The 20,304-nt window shown below is 49.7% G+C and overlaps 1 protein-coding gene across 1 annotated transcript; it reads right to left on the bottom strand.

Annotated features, from left to right (window-relative positions):
• Positions 1–9,084: 9,084 nt before the first annotated feature.
• Positions 9,085–18,993, bottom strand: pkdccb (protein kinase domain containing, cytoplasmic b). The gene is made up of 7 exons (XM_056591162.1): positions 18,281–18,993; positions 17,476–17,622; positions 15,831–16,102; positions 15,400–15,479; positions 14,853–14,960; positions 12,405–12,581; positions 9,085–11,976 (listed from the first exon to the last, which is right to left on the bottom strand). The coding sequence occupies exons 1-7, from the start codon at positions 18,881–18,883 to the stop codon at positions 11,870–11,872; spliced, it is 1,494 nt and encodes a 497-aa protein (XP_056447137.1). The 5' UTR covers positions 18,884–18,993; the 3' UTR covers positions 9,085–11,869.
• Between the last annotated feature and the right edge of the window lie 1,311 nt (positions 18,994–20,304).

Consider the following 20,304-nt stretch of genomic DNA (forward strand, 5'->3'; position numbering starts at 1 on the left):
AGAGAGAGAGAGAGAGAGAGAGAGAGAGAGAGAGAGAGACGCACGTGTGTGTGTATGTGAATGTGTGTTTTGATTGAGCATCAGCTTTTAGACTGTAAATAGATTGTAACACTGTAGGCACTCTCATGTCCTTCCCTTCCCTAAGTACAGTCTAACGGTCTGATCCCACATATCACAACCCCAACCATCAACCAATCAATATAGAGTCCGGATATCCAGGTTTAATTAAAAGATCAATCTCAATCCTAAAGATTAAACCATATGTGTTGGTATGCATAGGTAGCAGCAATTGCAAACCAAACATTTTCTGGTATAGGCCAAATTGTATTTCCCCATTAAGTTAGTGATATACTTGGGTCATATAATTGGGGGTAGCTATAAATACAAATGTATTTATTGCACAAGCCAGGAGCTGTAGCCAATATTCGGAATAAACGCTTCATTAAACACAACTGCACACTATATGGAGATAGACTCACACACACGCACACACACACACACGGCCATGTTCTCTGAAACAGTGACAACATTAATCACATCTGACTGCAGAGGCATCCATGTAGTACACACCCATCCCCCCTCACGTCCTGAACAGGAAGAGAACTCTCTCTCTCTCTCTCTCTCTCTCTCTCTCTCTCTCTCTCTCTCTCTCTCTCTCTCTCTCTCTCTCTCTCTCTCTCTCTCTCTCTCTCTCTCTCTCTCTCTCTCTCTCTCTCTCTCTCTCTCTCTCTCTCTCTCTCTCTCTCTCTCTATCTGTGACATCACTGCACCACTTTGTTCACCAATTTAATTATTCTCCCCCATCTCTGGCATCATCCTCCACTAATATGTGTTCCTCTAATGAGCCATCTCGGTCATTTCCCCTTTGATCTAATTGATGTCCATTAGGAAAACGACTTTCTGCTGGCTCTTGGCAGCTCATGGCCCCTCCTTATTTAGTTTGACCCTGTCGAGGTCCAAGGTCACTTCAGACCTTTCATCGATACCGCCCAGACTCAAAGGTTTGGAGAAGTCCAACGCTAGATAATCTTATCGTGTTTGACATGTAGATGAGTCAACATGGGGTACATTGTTGTGTGTGTGATCATCTGTAAATGTATTGTTCCTGGGAATCCGTTGAAGCCCATTAGGGCAGCATGTGTCTATGGATGTTGAGTGGGTTGGCTGGTAACCAGAAACTTGCTAGTTCAATCCCGTCCCTGAGCAAGACAGCTCACCCTAAATGCTCCTGACGAGCTTGCATGGTTGACAATGGGTGAACGTTAGGCTTTATCATAAAGCGCTTTGAGCGGCTACTGGTTAGAAACGCTCTACATAAATGCACTCTATATACCATTCTCCCAATCTCTGGTCTACAGAGGGCGGTTTGAGTCACACGTTGTCAGGACACCTTCTCTGCCTTGAGGACACAGATGGAGCTGCTGACGTCAGCGGCCTGAGAGACCGTAACCCGACATACCTCCTCCCCAGCTCCCACTGCACAGACCATACAGAGAGAGCCCGCCACATCTAGCACACACACACACACACACACACACACACACACACACACACACACACACACACACACACACACACACACACACACACACACACACACACACACACACACAGCTATGACTAATCACACACACTTTTCCCTAACATCTTTCAGTATAGCATCGTGTCGACTAGGCAGAGACCAGCAGTCTATATTCGTCCCTGCATAGATGTCAGATCCCATTGGGGCTCCAATACTTCTCTGATATTAGGAGCGTCTCTACCCACTTACACAGTCGGACTGCCTCTCTTACTCCGCACCACCCCTAGAGAGAGAGATGGAAGGACCTCATGTATCTGCACTCTCCTGGGTCACCCCTTGCCTCCTTCAGCCTCCCCCCTAGCACTCCTGCGATGTTTGAGGGGTTCTATATCATTCAAAACCCTCCTCTGTTACTGGGTCTTTTTTTTAATTTGTGTCTAGTTAGCAAAATCTCAAACCCCAAGGCAGTTTGGGAGGATAAACTTCTCTGATATAACGGTGTGGTTATTTCTTCAGCCTCTTCCGTTAGCTGTGTTAATGCTGCCCTCTGCAGGACAGCAGGAGAACAGCGAGCACTGAGGTTCTTATATTGTTGTTCTTATATTTTTGGGGGATGATAAATATAAATTAAAATCCCATCACTACACACTACATCGGTAGTAGGTAACCGGTATTTAATAACTTGTGTTAATAGACCATAACTGGCAATCTCAATGCAATGATCTAAAATGTGTCAATTGACTGATTACCTGTACATGTATTTAACAAATTACTTTATATCATTGTATTGCAGTCAGAATACTGCACAGCATTCAGAGCATTCAATACATCAGCAGAGAAGTGAGGCTCCTCACAGAACTACATATACAACTATACATTTATGTTATTATGTATGTTTTTTTTCTTCATTGGAGTTTGTGAGCGCGTGCTGGAGGAATATGGAGAGAAGCACACACCACGTGTCCATATATGGTCCTCATATTGAGAAGGCTAAATATTTGCTGGGTGAGCGGTCCCAGTGGCAAGCTCAGAGATACACACACGCACACGCACAAACACAAACACAAACACAAACACAAACACAAACACACACACACACACACACACACACACACACACACACACACACACACACACACACACACACACACACACAAAAACACACACACAACCATGCACCATCATACTTGCATGACTAGACATACACAGTTTTGCATTCTACTCCACATTCTTCCCTCTCACTCTCTCAATCTCCTACCCATAGGTAGCCCCTCGGAGTCAGACATGGCCAGGGTCAGGGTATATCTTCTCGTGTCCTCCAATCTCTATCCTCAATCTCTGCCTTTGAACTTTAATCTCCCGTCTTGCTTTGTATTTGTCCTTTTTTTCAATCTTTTTTTTTCTATTTCAGTATTTGTCCTTCCCCTTGTACTACATTTAGTACGGCTCGGCTGCTCTACTAGGTATATCTTGTCCCTTTGCTTATAACAGTATCTCTCTCCGTCTGTCATAACATCACATGACTATTGCCGGGGTCGTTGAGCTCTCTAATTATAGGCTAATGGCCGTGCCCATCAAATATCACCGGCGTGTAATTGGACAGTAAATTTGTCCCTGCAAGTAGATGTACATGTGCTTTTCGCTCACTTAATGTGCGACACACGAACATTTGACCATGTTAATCTATCCAAACCAAATAATAATCACAATCATACAAAATATGCAAGATAAATCTAACTCATGAATCTAACAAAAAAAGAAATAAGTGTTAAAGAAATGGTTACCCGCCAGGACAAATGAGAGCCACAGTGTTAGGATGCTCGCCTCCACTTTCCAGGACTCAGAGTATTGATTAACTCGTTGGCCTCTCGCTGACTTCAGTGTGAAAAAACAAAACCACAGATGATCGCACCACCATCTTGCTCTGCAAACACTTGCACTGCTGGATGCCATCTTCTCAGCGGTAGATGGCGCTAGAGACTCTGGAGTCCTAGTTGGAGAAATTAAAAAAAAAATCCAATTTGATTATTGCTTAAACAAACACCTTTTGGCGTTTCTGAATATAAAGTACAATAAATGTTAAAATAAATGTCTTACAAAAGCGAACTGGTTCGCTCAATCGTCGTGATCCTTGACCCTTTGGCCCTCGGCTTGTACAGGCTCAGGAGCGGCGCTAGATGTCTATCGTCGGGTGGTCGTGAGGGGCTCGGAGCCCACAGCTCGGTCCTAAGTGTTGTTGACACGATGCTTGACAGACTATCTTCTTAAATACTGCAATGGAAAATAGAAAGCGCTCTCTGAAAGACAAGCCAGTGGATAAGTTTAAACTTACGTGCGTTTGAATGCATAGACGGGTCATAGAGCCCGGAGTCTGGCTGCGACTGTATAATAAACTGCGTATTTAAATACCCATAGGGGCAGAATTCCGACAGCAACCAAGAAAAGATACGCACTTTATTTAGGCCGTCTGAAAAATACAAACTCCTGGTCAGATTTAATTTAAGAAAGAATTCACGGAGACCAGGGAGCTGAGAAGAACGGCTCATCTCCTCCATTGTTCTTTCTTGACCGCAGAAGGCTTTCGATGACATAGCACACGAGAAATGTGGTTGTCAAGCAATTCACGGAAATGCACATATCAATACCCTGAAGACTTCTAGCAGTACATTGTTCTCTGCGTGCATGAGTACACGCATGTTTGTGTGTGCGGCATTGCTTGCGTGCGTTTGCGCGCGCGCGTGTGTGTGTGTGTGTGTGTGTGTGTGTGTGTGTGTGTGTGTGTGTGTGTGTGTGCGTGTGTGTGTTTGTGTTTCCGTGTGTGTGTGTGTCAGTGCGTGCGTAGGTGTGCGTGTGTGTGTTTGTCAGTGCGCGAGTAAGTGTGTGAATGTCAGTGCGTGGGTAGGTATTTGTGCGTGTGTGGGGGAGTACGTGCGTAGGTTTGTGTGGCAGTGCGTGCGTAAGGGTGGGTGGGTGTGGCAGTGCTTGCGTAGGTGTGTGTATGTGTGTGGCTGTGCGTTTGTAGCAGTACCTGCGTAGGTGTGTATATGTTTGTGTGGCAGTACGTGCGTAGGTGTGTGTGTGTGGCAATGCGTGCGTATGTGTGTGTGTGGCAGTACATGCGTAGGTGTGTGTGTGTGTGTGTGTGTGGCAATGCGTGCGTATGTGTGTGTCTGTGTGTGTGTGTTTGTGGCAGTGCGTGTGTGGCAGTGCACGCGTAGGTGTGTGTGTGTGTGTGTGTGTAAAGTGCACAACCCTACAGGCGGTCCTATTTATTAAGTAGCAGCCTCACATCTTTAACCCCCGCTCCGTTCTGCGACTGACTCCTACCTCGGCTGGACGGATTAACGGGGATGAGTTCCGCCATGTGCTCAGAGTCAGGAGGGCTGCTACATTCGTTCCACTTGGGCCGGTCACAGGCAGGGTCACAGGGGTCGCTGCCCAGGGCCGGGTTATCGCTCTCTCTCTCTCTCTCTCTCTCTCTCTCTCTCTCTCTCTCTCCTCCCTCCCCCTTTCTCTCTCCCTTCTCGCCCCCTCTCTCTTTCTCTCTCCCTTGTCCCCCCCTCTCTCTCTCTCTCTCTCTCCTATCTCTTCCCCCCCTCTGTCTCCCCCCCTCTGTCTCCCCCCTCTCTCTCTGTCTCTCTCTCTCTCTCTCTCTCTCTCTCTCTCTCTCCTCCCTCCCTCTTTCTCTCTCCCCCACCCCCCCTTCCTCTCGCTCCCTCTCTCCCCCCTCAGGGCCCAAAGCTACAACAATAACACTTTTTCTGTCCGGTCGAGGCAAAGGTCGAGGCAAAAAAAAAAAGGGTTGCCGGGGTCTCTGTCTGTAGGCCAACTACCCCCCCCATCCATCCACCCCCCCCCCCCCTTCCTCCCTCTCTCAAATACCTAGCCCCTCCCCCCTCCCGACACTCTTTGATGTGTGAGCTCCACCAACTCTTGTTTGCAGAACAGCGTGAGGGCTCTGGGCAAACATAACCCCTCGCTCTCTCTCCCAACTCCCCCTGGCTCTCTCTCTCACTCAGACCCCCTCTCTCACCCTCTCTCGACCTCTCTCTCAACTCTCTCTCTTTAGGCCTCTCTCTATTTGCCTTTCTCTCACTCACTTTTTAAGCCTCTCTCTCTCTCTCTCTCTCTCTCTCTCTCTCTGCCCCCTTCTCTGCCTCTCTCTCTCTCTCTTTCCAGCCTATAGAATCTGCAGCATCGACCTCTCCTTTTCCACCCTTATTTACGCGTCCCGTTTCCCCCTGGCGGAGGTAGAAGCTCCAGACACTCCAAACCAGACCCAGACGATGCCTCATTGGCCGGTGAAGTGGTGTAAAACGAGTTGTTCCGCCCGGCATTGGGTCCGTCCATTGATTCCCCTGCTGCTGCTGCTGCTGCTGTTGCCCGTCGGTCGCAGGCTCAACGCACCATGCCAAAGGAATAAAATGCCTTGGCCTCCCTAATGATGTGGTCTGCGATGCCCCACTGAGCTTCAACTGGGCCCGGCTTCAAACAGGCCGTGTTTAGTCTCACTGGGAACTCCACCACCATGCCGGGGGTAGGTGGTTTGGCTGCATCACATGATATCTACTTAACCTCTTAGTTACCAACAGGCCTCAGCGGTCCGCTCACATCCACACCGGCCACGTCCCTCCCCCCCGAGGAGCCCTGTTCACCGTGGGTCATCCATCCATCGCGGTGGATATGAAGGCCTTGATGGATACAGCTCTGTGTTACTAGCTCTACAATTTACTAGCTCTATGCTAACGCCCTCGGCTGCCACAGCAGCAGCAGCCTCTGGAAGTGTGGCGGCTAATGAACTCTTAATAGTGTTAAATCTAACGGCCACAAAATCATTCCACTAACTGTTTTACTGCCGTGTGGGCAGCGCCCTAATTGAGGAGCAGTGGAGGATCGGCGTTTCACAGCTCTCCCCCTCCTGGTTTAACGGCCCCACCACGCACTTCAAACCCACCGGCTTTGTGTCTCCGAGGTGAGAAGATAAACAACAACCATCACATTAGCAAACAGGGAGATGTGCATCGATGAGGCGCTGCAGGAGAGCGCGTGGTGGGGATGTACTGTACCGGGAGGGTACGGGATTAGGGAATCTACACGTTGCCATGTTGGGGCTCTGACTCCGAGACGTTTTAAATGGCTGGATGTTACCCAGGAAAAAGGTTAACTGGCAACAAACACGCAGCAAAGTTAGAAGCGATGACTTGGCAAGAGAAAAGACGGTAAATGGAAGCGAATTCAAATGCACGCACACATGTACACACAAACACATACACACACACACACACACACACACACACACAGATGCACAAACACACGCAAACATACACACACGCACACCCAACATGCACACACACACACAATCCAAAGGGGCCTCTTGAGGCAGAGGGCTGCTCCCCGCTGCGGCCGAGGTGTGACTGAGGACTTTCAGGCCCTCGCCAACGGGCCTGGGACTCAGCTTCAGTAGGAACCAGACAAACATCAAGACATTTCTTCTCTTTCTCCATTTCTTCTGTTCCCCCTTATATGGACCACACACACACACACACACACACACACACACACACACACACACACACACACACACACACACACACACACACACACACACACACACACACACACACACACACACACACACACAGCCCTGCCCTCAGGTCTCATCCCGAGTGCGTGCGTTGTGTTATATGCGTTTATATATATATATATATATTTATATATGTATACACACTTGTGTGTGTGTGTTCTACAGATCACTTGCAGAGGTTTTGTGCTGAGCTCAGAGTGGAGGGGGGGCCGACAGAGGAGGGGGGCCCGACAGAGGAGGGGAGGGCAACGTGGGGGGGGGGGGGGGGGGCAACAGTGGGAGGGGGGGGCGACGGCAACAGTGGGAGGGGGGGGCGACGGGGGGGGGGCACAACAGTGGGAGGGGGGGGGGGCGACAGTGGAGGGGGGGGGCGACAGTAGAGGGGGGCCGACAGTGATGGAGCGCCTGGCTCTGGCCTGGAGTGGAACAATGTATCCGTGGCAGCACGGGGCTGCTGCTGCAGTAAACACACGCAGGCGCAGGCCCCTCACGAGGGGCCCCGTGTACCCCGGCTCCCAGGGCCACAGGAGTGATGGATGGAGCGTCAGACAGCAGTCTGAGGCGGAGGACGGGGGGAGGTGACCCCAGCCTGGTCCTGGGGGGGCAGGGGGGGGGGGGACATATGGTGGACCGGTCTCTCATGTACACAGGACTCCACTTCAACATGTGGTCCGGATTACTGAGAGCTTGAAACATGCGGCCAGAGATAAATATTTATTCATGCTCTTTGTGTGTTTGCTATTTCCTCTGTAGTCTTCTAATCCGCTGTGATCTGCTCTGCGTCTCTATCTCTGCATGAATCGTAGTGTCTCCACACGGCGGCGGCCTGGTCCTTATCTCCCACCGGAGCTCCGTGCCGGAGACCAGCGTAGCGTGGCGGTAAAGCAATCCTCTCGAGTCGCTGGAGAGAGCATTCAGCGTATTCATGGTAGGAGTCACCGGATACAACGCTGCACCTTTCAGGACGGCTCTGCGCTTTAGTGGCCAGGACAAACCTTTTGACTGGGGGTTAACTTCAGGGCTGGAGACAAAACGGGATCAAAACACACCTCTGAAAGAGGAAATCTCTGTCCCTGGCTTCCACACACTGTCCCCCCTTCAGGGCCTGCTCAAGTCATCATGGCTCCCTGGAGGAGCTTCCAGACGGACGGGCAGACAGACTCACTGAAGGAGTCTTCAGAAGGATCACGTGACGGTCAGGCCATGGGCACTTCTCCGGAGTCTTGGAAGTTATTTAAACGATGTGCACGACTGGAACCTTGAAGAAAAGCCAAGGAGATCTCTGTCTGTGGAAGCACTTCCACGAGAGACCCTATAACTTCACTTGTCTTTAAAACCACTTCAAATCCATACATACCAGAGGGTTTAAGCCACTCTTTGAGCTAGCTCCTTGGAGTTTTGCCCGAATGACGCACAATGAGGATTAGAAAGAGAACCCGGTAAATAGTGTTTAGTCACCTCCGATGCTCAAGGTATTTGTCTGGAGGAGCGGCGGAGCTTAAGCAGAGCGGATTTAAGGAACCGAGACATTGTGCTCCGACGTGGAACTACTCTGTGTGGGTGTGCAGAAGAGTTCAACACACACACACACACACACACACACACACACACACACACACACACACACACACACACACACACACACACACACACACACACACACACACACACACACACACACACACACACACACACACACACACACACTCCCTCCCCTCAAATTGCTGATGGCTTGTTTTCATGAACAGATATTATTTCCAGATGGTTTTGAATGAAAAAAAAAAAACAGAAACGCGAGTCGGGTGAAACTGGAGACAGAGACAAAACAGACAGCAAGAAGTAGAGCCTCTGGTATAAAAACAAAACTCTTTCCGACTCGCCCCCCCCCCCAGCCTGCACCCCCAGACAGAGGTCCCTTGTAGGGGTCCTCATTAGATCTGCTAGGACACCATTTTATATATTTCACAAGTTACACAGGGAGCTGTAAAGAGAGGAGCGGTGGAAAGGCGACTGGACGCCCAAGACAACTTCTGATCCAAAAGGAAACGAATGCTTGATGAGTGGCTGGACGGTGGACAGCTGTGTTCATATTTCAGGCCAAATGAGAGAGGGAGTTAAAGGGACGATGGGAGAACTGGGAGAGTCCTCTGGGAGTTCACTTCTATGCTGGTTAGAGCTTATCTCACAATCAAGCGCTCGCAAACACGCAGAGGCAAACTGCTTCCACAGCAATATGTATGCAAAGCTTCACACAAAGGATTATGGGTTGTTTCAGCCTTTTGCACATAAGAGGAAGAACAGCACACATTTTAAACAAAGCACAGACAAACCGTTCAAGGATTCAAAGACCGTTTTTCCTCAGGGCTAAAAAGGAGTTGAGATTGAAGTCAGGATAGCGTTTATTGTTGTGAGCAAGTTTTCCTGAGCAATACTGTGCATTCCGTTTATGAAACTACCATACTACTAGTTAATTATGTTGTGTTTAACTTTGCTTGTGTAACTTTTAGTAAAGGCCTAACCAGGGACAAGGGTTACAAATTAGTCTTGAGAGAAACCTGGATGCATTGCATCTATTTAGTATTTTATATGAAACATTGACAATGTATTTGTCCCTGCTCCATAAACTTCTGAGTAAATAAATGAATACTTTTGTAGACGCCATATGTTGGATTTGACTAAATACATTTAGCAAAGTGACTTGATTCCGTTTTCCTCAATGAGAAGAGAAGGTTGTCTGATCTCGCTGGTCGTCTCCGAGCGTTGAACCCAACATGTTCCGGCGCTGAGCTGATCCAGAGAACCAGAGGCAGGTTCTACGTTCGTCTCCGACACAGCGGTAGAGACTCCCTTCCTGCTCAGAGAGGACTCTCTGTCCGTCAGGACCATTCCTTCCTCCTCTTTCACTCAACTGGATTTTCAGGTCCACTTAGTGGGTTTGGAGTCTTATCTTATCTTAGTCCTTACCCCTTATCTCCATAATAAGGCTCTCATCAGCCCGCTCTGCCCCAGACAACAAGGGGCCAACAGCAATGCAAGGACGACCCCAGGGGCCGCTCCAATGACCCAGCCGTAAAAGTGTTATTTTGGCGGGGGGGGGGGGGACATGCCTGTTCAGGTCAGGGGCAAAGAGGCCGTAGGAGTAGAAGCAGGCTGGGTTGATCCACCTTGTTTTACGACTCCCTGTTATTTTAATCCAACACCTCCAGCACCACTGACCTTTTAAAATCGACTGTCGTGTCGAATGTTATTCTGAAGCAGAACTTTTCTCACAAAACCTCCAAACCTGGTGGCTGCGGCCCCCGCCCACCAGGTTACTCAGCAAGCACAGATGGCGGCCCCATTCGTGTGCTAACGGCAGACTTAGCCCCTATTGTGGCCCGGCTGCCATTGTGTGGCCCTAATGCCCCACACTCTCCTGCATGTGAAAGGGACAGTAGGTATGGCTCATTTACATGGATTAATTAAGGCTCATAATTAGCTCAGCATGAGGGTCCATTTGAATGCGTTCCGTGGTATTGGATCAACTCTATGGAGCATTGAGGGTTGGGGGGGGTAATGGATGGGATAAGGAAACACAACAGGGGAGGGACACACACAAACACGACAATTGAATTATTTACCAATTAAATTAAATCGGTCTTATCTCAATCGGCACACCCTCGATTTTATCCTGTTTTTTTATGCAGTTACTCCAGTTACAATGTTTTGATTGTTTTCAGGTCATGGATCAGAATTTATGTCGACAGAAAATTTCTTATAAATCAAGAAGACCAAAGGAATATAATGATCAATTTATACAATGATAAAAAAAAATTACACAATGTAAAAACAAAAGCAATGATTTATGTTTATAAAAAAAATCTATTAAGCGCATCATTTTTCACTGAAAACAACAGTTACACCCACAAGGTGCTCAATTACTAAAATGCACGGAAAGTGCATAAAAAAAGCCGTCATAAATATTTGTGAAAGACAAAATCGGAAAATAGTAGCAAGAAGAAGTAAGAACATATTTCAGGAATGGTATAAATCTTAGTTTCCGTAGAAATGTTTCTTTGGTGACTCAGCCCAGTCCAAAGTCGGTAAACCGAGTAAGGAGCGGGAAAACTGCCATTTAACATCAGAGTGTTACCATACGAACCCGCTCCTCCTGCAGCTCCCGGGACCCCGGTTCAGGTCCTTATTGTTTGGTTTAGTTGCTTCCCGGCCGTTACTACAGGGGCCTGCCTCTCTAAGAACCAGCAGACGCCACTGACAGACGGGCTGGAGACCCCCGGCAGCAGGCGGCCGCTGCTCTCCAGCGAGGCACCTGAAGGGAACCCCTTAAACGGTCGTCTCAGAGTCCGTGAGCTGGCCGACACATCGAGACCCCAGCAGAAGAGCTGCAAATACATCGGGTTCTCCTGCCTCACCCTCCACCCATCCCCCTCTGTCTCCACCAGCCAACCCCAGCCGTGACCCCACACAACTAGGTCCTTCCTGTAGTCATTAAGCTCCATTAACAGGACTGGGAGGCTGGTGGTGGTGGTGGGGGTGGTGGTGGCGGTGGGGTCAGGGAGAAGTGGTGCATGACTGGTCTGCATGCCCTGAGGTGATATCAGCATGCGTTAGCATTTCTATCTCTGCTCCGTGCCCCCCCCCCCCCCCCCCCCCAGGGCCCAGGCCCCCTGTGGCTCCACCTCCTCCTCTTCATGGTCCGTTATTATAAACACCGGGGGGCCCCTGATAAAAAGGGGTCTGGGGGGGGGGGGGGGGCCGTGGTATCAGACCCCTGACGGTTCAGAAGCCTTGGCTCTCCTCAGATACACCTCCGACCGGCCGTCGGGGAGCAGGTGACTGAAGCCGCTCCTGAAGGAGGCCAAGAGGTGACCTGGAGACGGGAGAGAGGCGGGGGGGGACAGGGTTAATCCTCTGAAGGGGTGTTCGAGGTGTTACTGTTGGATAAAGTACAATGGGCATCGGATGTCTCTGGATTACACAATAAGAGGTTTAACATTAAAGTTTAACAAGAGTCCAAGCAGGGATTTTATAACCGTTTCTCACGCAACTCAAAACCTAAGAAACACACTGCAGAACTTTTAAATAACAACGACCCAAACTTTTCCAAATTCGTCAGAAGCATTTAAAAGTTACCGTTAACCAAAAAATGGAAACTTTGGTCTGGCCTCAAAGCAAAAAAAACGTTGTTTTTGCAAAATAAACTTGAATCGAGAAACCACATTCAGAAAAACAAGTTCAAACCACCCGGATCCAGGACAGAACAACAACAGAGCCGAACCACAGAGCCGCAGAACCCACCGCTCCAGGTGGTCTCCCCGCTCAGGCTGAAGCTGGTGCACTGGGGGTGGGCGCTGCACAGAGCCATGCCCTCCAGGGCGCTGTGCACGGCCAGGACGCAGCCGCGCGGGCTGAAGGACGGCCAGCAGCGGTACTCCACGTCCCCGGCGGTGGCCAGGCCCCGCATCACCGTGTAGTCTGAGCAGGGGGGGGAGAGGAGGGGTTAGCACCACCAGGGACTCACAGGAGGGGTTACACTCTGGGGTTAATACTTTAGCACTGACACGTCCGCTGTTAAACTTTACATTCAAAAAGGGCAGGAATGGCAGGAGCTCGGGTGAGGAGAAGGAGAAGCAGGAGGACCAAAGCTTGATGTCTGACTGTTTGTGATGGATTTATGTAGCTTTTAGTTTACAACATTGTTCCACACAAGCAGAGGAAACTGAAATGATACATTTAAATGTCATATTCCGTCTACTTCCAGCCCTGGCCTCCAAATCATCTGCTACACATCAGTAGAGAAATGAGCGGAGCACAAGCACGCACGCACGGGTAAACCAGGCCAACACACCCACACCTTTCACTGACTACCGACCGCCTCACACGCAGAGAACAGCAGAGTCGGCGAGGCCCTGCTGCTGCATGAGGGGTGAGAAAGCCTGCACATTCCGGGTTATGAGTGTGTGAATGTGTTTGAATGTGCGTGCGCGTGTGCTCTTGTGTGTGCGTGTCCCAGTATATACATAAGTATCCGTCTTACGGGCTGAGAAAAAAGAGAAAGGGCCAACAAGGGCCTGTTTATGAGGGCACAGAGGAGATCATTGTTACGGGAACAAAATGAGCTCTGTCAATTTGTTCTAGGAGGGGAGCCACGCTCCAGCTGCCGTCGGAGACACCGGGGGCCACAGAGAGGAGAACCTCGAGGAAACCCCCACCTCCACATGAGAGCCCCACACAACCCGCTCGTATTGCTAATAATGCACATCAGCACACATCTGCTGAGTGTCCCGCCGGGAGCCGCTCTTTGCGGAGCGTCTCTCTGCCCGACATGAACGTACAGCTGTCAACGATCTCTAATGAACTGAGCTGAACAACTCTGCCGGCAAAACAGGGCTGTTCTTTCCCCAGTAACACGCGGCGGCTCACCTTCAACACACAGACAGCCAACCCTAGCTTCAACACTGCTTGCACACCACATGGCTACCAATCCAATGAAATGCATAACAACAAAAGTCTGCGTTCGATTTCCTGAGGATCATTCCCCTCTATCTGTGCTCCATTCAGGACTGATTTTCATTTTTTTTTTCTTTTTCTGCTAGATCAACACTGGTACTTTCTCCAACTCTGCTTGGCGTTGTTAACTCAGAGCTCCTCAGTCTTGCCGGGGGGAGGAAACGAGATCTCCATTAGCCTGCTACGGTTTCCCAGCCATGTCTAAATCTAAAGCTCGGCGGTAAATATAGACCGTGATGCTACAGATACTACACCAGGGAGCCGCTATGGATAACAACAACCGCGCTAAAGGGGGGGGGGGGGGGGGGGGGGGGGGTTGACGACACAGGCCTGTTAGCGCTCGCTGAAGTCGAATCGTTGGATTCGACTTCTCCTGCGTCCCCGCCGACGTAGAGCAGCGTGGCACATTGCAGCTCCTTGTTAAGGTTAAACATTCCTCCGTACCGCCAGCCCGAGCAGTCGGCCCCCCTCACCAGAGGGTGTGATTAAACTCACAAAGTGCTGCTAGGCAAACACACGCGCATCTGGGGCCTGGAAACTTGTGCTCCTGGCAGGGGCCCAGCGGCTCTGTTATTAATAATTCATACGAGGCAGAGTGGAACAGGGGAGGGGGGAGGGGGGAGGGGGGAGGGGATTCCTGCCCGGGCCACGGAGAAAAGGGAGCAGCGCAAGAAAAGGATCTGAGGCGAGGCGAGAATACCGGCGTGTTCTCATAAAAATAATAATAACGCAATCTTTTCCCGTCAATCTGGGGGGGGGGGGGATCTGCGAGGCTGTGAGCTTCTAGTGAGAATCGGTTAAACACAGCGACGCATGTGATGACCTCACAGGAAGTCTCCGGGTCTGCTCTACTGCACGGCCATTCCTGAGGCTCAATAAACGTGTCAAAATAGACCGGACGGCAGGATCATGCCCTCCGCATAAGGGTGGTCATTTGGGAAAGGAAAAGAATACGAGTGGAAAGATGGCGTCCACTCCCTTCGTTCTGCTAGCAAGGAGAAAAAAGAAAATGAAAGAATGTTCAGCTGCTCATGCTTCAAGAAAGCCAAAGAAAGAAAAGGAGAAGGAAGACGTCTAGCAGAAACAAAGGGGGGGGGGGGGGGGGGGGAGCGAGAGAGAGAGACAGGCACACAAACACCCACACACAGAAAACACACAAGCACAAAGATAGAGACACACACACACACACACACACACACACACACACACACACCGAGAGAGATCATGAACTCCTACCTCTGATTATTGATGGTGGCAGGTTGTCCAGGTGCAGGCCAGACTTGTAGAGCAGGAGAATCTCTTCAAAGGAGCCCAGTGTCTGGTTGATGTCAGCTCTCAGCTCCCCTACACACACACACACACACACACACACACACACACACACACACACACAGTGGTCAGTGCCTCGGCAGATCTCACACACACACCAACACACGACACACAAGAATAAACCTAAAGCCACATGCGCAGGACTTTGTTTCGGCAGCCTCCATTTTCCATAATCCGCAATTCAGGCGTTAATGCAACATATCCCGCTTCAAATCAACGCCTGCCCCCCCCCCCCCCCCCCCCGCTCATCACCAGCAGCACATCCTCCCACCGCAAGCTCAGAGGACTACAGAAGGAGCCTCATTAGGCCGTCATTGGCCGCGCGCCCTAATAACACTCAGACAGACGCGGCGGGCGTGTCAACACACGAGGATAATGAGCTGATCCGCTTTCTGATGTGGGGATCGTCAGAGATCCCTCGTGTTACGGCGTCTCTCCCTCTGCTCGGGCTCACCTGTGGAGTTCATGATGTGGTCCACCAGGTGTGTGAGGCCGGGCGGGGCCTGGTGAGGCAGGAGGTAGGTGAAGAAATACCTGGGGGCCAGAGGAAAAAAAAAGAAAGAAAACATAACTCATTCAGACCGACCGACCGACCGACAAGCCAAATCGCGTCCCTTCACACGGAACATGACTTGCCTCTGACAACCGGCTGTAAACGCCGTAAACCTGTCAAAATATCAGCGCAAAGCGTTTTAAAATAAAAGAGGGGCGAAGAAAAGCCAAGTTTTCCTGTTGAAACCACTAATTCACGTGTCAAAACCCATCCATCCCCACGGCCCGCTTCCCCCCCCGCAGCCCGTCTGGGTTTAACTACCGGCAACCCGTTTGATGTCAGGGCTACACGTGTTTACACCCCCTTTTATCGCTCTTCTCGTTATTCTTTACCGGTAGGCGTTGTAGAGGTTCCTCTTCTGGTTGAGATCCCGGCAGAGCCCGGCCGCCGAGCAGGGCAGCGTGAAGTTCCTGTGGGGGAACTGCAGCAGGCAGTCGCGGTCCGAGCGGCAGGGGGTCTCCTCCACGCTGGCGTCGTCCAGGTCCGTGAGCTTCAGCTCGCCGGACACCAGGACGAACTGACGCGGCTGGAAGTCGAGCAGCCCCACCGAGCCCAGCGGCGAGCGGGACAGGAAGTGGAGCAGGCGCACCAGGCCCAGGCACACCTGAGGATGACACAGGGAGGAACTCTTAGTCCGCCGCGCCAACACGGAGGGAGAGAGCCCACATGGGGGAGGGAGGGAGCCAACATGGAGCGAGAGAGCCAACATGGAGGAGGGAGAGAGCCAACATGGAGGAGGGAGGGAGCCAACATGGAGGAGGGAGGGAGCCAACATGGAGGAGGGAGGGAGCCAACATGGAGGAGGGAGGGAGCCAACATGGAGGAGGGAGAGAGCGAGGAAATACTCTCAGGGTTCTTCAGCAGGAGTCAAGAACCATAAATGTTTTCCTCCATTTTAAAAACACACAAAAGGGCCCGTCATGGACCGCATCAGAGGCCGATCGAGAGCTCAGATTACTAAATAGTTTTCATTCCATATTGGAGATCTGATGACATACGACTCAAATGTTCAGTTATAACGCCCGTCCATTTGGACATGTTTGCAGCCAATCAAAATGAGTTCTCATGACAACGACGAACCCCAACAAAACAAACGTCAAAGAGCTCAATATCTATAAAAGGCCTCAAACTGAATGAGAGAACTAAACAGAGTAACGTTGCTACAAACATAGCAGGGAAGGATGAGGTCAGGCTTGGAGCAGGCAGGCTAAGCGTCGGTAGCGCTGTAAAAACAGAGGTGGGTGAAACCATACACCGGTGGATTAGGCCAGCGCCACAGACACAGGCGGGCTCAAAGAGACCGACGGGCAGAAACCGATCCTGGTGGAATGTCACCGTTTTGTGAGATGACGGCGCAGACCGCCGATAGACGGCAGAACTAAATCGTGTTGGTGACATTATGGTCTGCACAGAGACAGGGGGAAACACACGTCGTCCTAACACACACACACACACACACACACACACACACACACACACACACACACACACACACACACACACACACACACACACACACACACACACACACACACACACACACACACACACACACACACACACCAGGAGAGAAGGAAGAGATGGGCATTCTGGATTTACACTCCACTGATCTGATGTGAATGTGCGTGTGCAGGAGAGAGAGAGCGAGCAAGAGAGGATTGTTAGCCTGCAGTTGGGGTCTTCTCATCGTTTCCAACAGCCGTCTGATCCGACGCCACCAGGACAGATGTCAAGACCACACCAGGGTTCGGATGTCCACGCCCCCCCCCCCCCCCTCATGTCACTAATACCCTGCAGCAGCCCCTCCCGCTATGCCCCCTCCAACGCTGCACGGAGGAGCATGTGTGAGGAGCAGGAGAGAGAGAGAGAGAGGGAGGACAGATTTTCCATTCTAATGAAAGCCTTTCTACAAGTGCGGGGAAGAACACACACATACGAGAAAGAGAGTGAGAGAGAGTGAGAGAGAAGTGGTCGTACCCTGAAGCGCTCCTCCCAGGGGCTTTGCAGCAGCTGGATCATCTGGAGGGGATAGCCTTGCTCCAGGATGGCAGTGACTCTTCCTCCTCCTCCTCCTCCGTCTCTCTCTAAGCCTTGTCCTGGTTCCTCCATACAGTGTCCTCTAAGCTGTGTGTGTGTGTGTGTGTGTGTGTGTGTGTGTGTGTGTGTGTGTGTGTGTGTGGGGGGGGGGGGTGGGGAGGGAGGGAATGGCCAGTTAGTCACGGCAGAATGCACACAAATTGAAAAGACATGACGGGAGAAATGTTCCTCTAACCTAGGCATAATGAGACCTTTAACAGTTACTAAATAACATTAGCAGGCACTAGCAAACTGTTGTGGAAAGGAGCCTAAATAAATAATAAAACCACCATATTTTTTTCATTTTAAATGTAGGAAAAATCCAGTTCATATCTACTCGATTAAAACCACAAACTAACATTATATGATTTACGTTCCATTATAATAAACGTCAGATGGATGTTGTCTGCTTCCTACAGCACCCTACCCAGAGACCGGGTCACGGAAGGGTCAATGAAGTTAAATTAATTACATGGAAAGATTCTAGAGGCAATGAGGCTTTTTCCCCACATGTTATTATACGCGTTTGGGGAAAGCAGTTAGGAGAGTGACTGAACACACACACACACACACACACACACACACACACACACACACACACACACACACACACACACACACACACACACACACACACACACACACACACACACACACACACACACACAGACACACACACCATGACATCTTCATAATTGCGATTTACCTTGATGATATTTGGGTGCTTCAGTCTCTGCAGCAGCACTATTTCTTTTTTAAGTTTGTACGCCACGAGTTCGAGGCAGCCCCGTGGGTCACCGAAGTCCTGCAGACACTTCTCCATGTCGTTCCCCTGCTCGTTGACGAACTTTAACGCCACCGGTTGGTCTTCGCGCAGAACTACTTTGAGAACCAGCTTCGTGTATCCGGAGCCCAGGACGTTCCCGGTTTGCACGCCGACCAGGGAATCACAATCCATCTCATCCATGAGCATTCGCCTAGATCCATCCGTGATCTCGTTCCACAGATTGTAGTCAAACATTGCGCTGAAGGACTGATGCTGCTGGGGGAAATACCGAGATTCTGCCAACATTTTCTTCTCACTGCCGCGAGCCGAAAGCAATGGAATAATCTCCTTGCGTCTCTCATTGAGTTGATGCAGCAGCGCACTCCGTCGCCAGTTGAGATCCTGGTCCTCCGCGGTTCCCTTGGTCATGTTTCCTTTATTCGCCCCCAGCTGTAAACTCCTGATGAGGAGCGACACCGATACGGAGCTAACCACGAAAGCCAGCAGGGCGGCGGCACATAATGGGCTGCCCAGGACGGGCATGATGGCCCGGGGAGAAGCTCAGCAACACACGGGGAACCACGCCGGGGGAGACGCGTCAACTGCCGCTCATATGAGAGTTGGGGAGTCGATTGGAGGTAGGAGTGATCTGTTGCTGCTGGTCTGCCTCACCTCCTACCGGACACGCCCCCTACGGGGGGCACGCCCTCTGGGGGCGTATCCTGCGGTCATCTTACACCCACAGAAAAACTTTGTGCCTGAACTTCCACTGACTGCTGCCAATTCTTTATTTTTTTCTCTGTCTTTTTCTCTCTTTCTTTTGTGTTTGTGTGTATGTAAAAATGAATTTAACAGATTTTTTCCAATTGTCACTTAACATTCCTATTTTATTTTAAAGGAGACATATTATGGTGTTTTCCCAACAAGTAAACATAGTATATGAGTTCCAGAAAAGTTTAACTTTGGTGCTCATGTTATTAATGTGCGCTGTCCCTTCTGATAAAGAAATCTAATATATATATATATATATATATATATATAGGGGAGAGTGGGGTAAGATAAGCCAGTGGGTTAGTTGACTCCCCCCCCCCTCTATTCAGGCAACTGTACACATTTGTTGTCATTTGACCATCAATTAAGGAATCACCCATCGTTTATTTCTGGCTACGATGGAGAGAAGCACATGGTAAAGCTTCAAGTATGTTTTTTCTTCACAAGAAACTGCTTTTCAAACGAAGTTTTTAACATATCAGGTATAATGACTGCTATGTCAAACCAAATGTATCCATGCGTAAAACGATATATCATACATATTGGGGATTTGTCAAGGCATAAAACTATGGGAAAAATTCAGCTACAAATTTGCCTTAATTGTTAAACTAGGCAGTTTTTTCCAAAATGGTGGCTCTGGGGCAAAGTGAACCACATGCTGTGTGGGGTAAGTTGAGCCAGTTGTTCAACTTACCCCACCATGCACTGAAGTTAAGTTAAGTCTCTAAAAGTATAAACTGGTATTTCAATGTATTACACAAACGATTTGGTTTATCATATTTACAAAAAAAAAAATCGAAAAGCTATCATGCCAAGAAAGAGAGAGAAAGGAGACGGAGAGAGCAGCCGCTGATGTCAAGGGTTAAAATCCATCAGAGCAGTGGCAAATTACGGAAATATTTATAGATTTATATTGTTTAAAGTTACCCTTGAGCAAATAAATAAAAAGTATTTGGAAAAGGAAAAGGCATTCAACTTGAAAAAGTAAATATGTCAATTTACCCCCAGATGGTCTACTTACCCCCGAGCTTGGTCAAGTTGAGCCACAACACAACTTTAAAAAAGAAAAGAAAATTGTCCTTGCCTAGAAGACAACATGAGTAATAATTGGCTCATCTTACCCCACTCTCCCCTATATATAGGCCTACTGTCTATAAAAAAAAACATATATATCTTTCTTTATATATATCATT

Source organism: Gadus chalcogrammus, chromosome 5, assembly GCF_026213295.1.
Source record: "Gadus chalcogrammus isolate NIFS_2021 chromosome 5, NIFS_Gcha_1.0, whole genome shotgun sequence".
Taxonomy (NCBI): Eukaryota; Metazoa; Chordata; class Actinopteri; order Gadiformes; family Gadidae; genus Gadus; species Gadus chalcogrammus.

Excerpts from the sequence above, each read along its gene's own strand:
- pkdccb (XM_056591162.1), bottom strand. The coding sequence starts at position 18,883 with ATGCCCGTCCTGGGCAGCCCATTATGTGCCGCCGCCCTGCTGGCTTTC. Across the intron at positions 16,103-17,475 it reads CCTGGGAGGAGCGCTTCAGG|GTGTGCCTGGGCCTGGTGCG; the intron begins GTACGACCACTT and ends TGTCATCCTCAG. Across the intron at positions 15,480-15,830 it reads AACCTCTACAACGCCTACCG|GTATTTCTTCACCTACCTCC; the intron begins GTAAAGAATAAC and ends TCTGGCCCCCAG.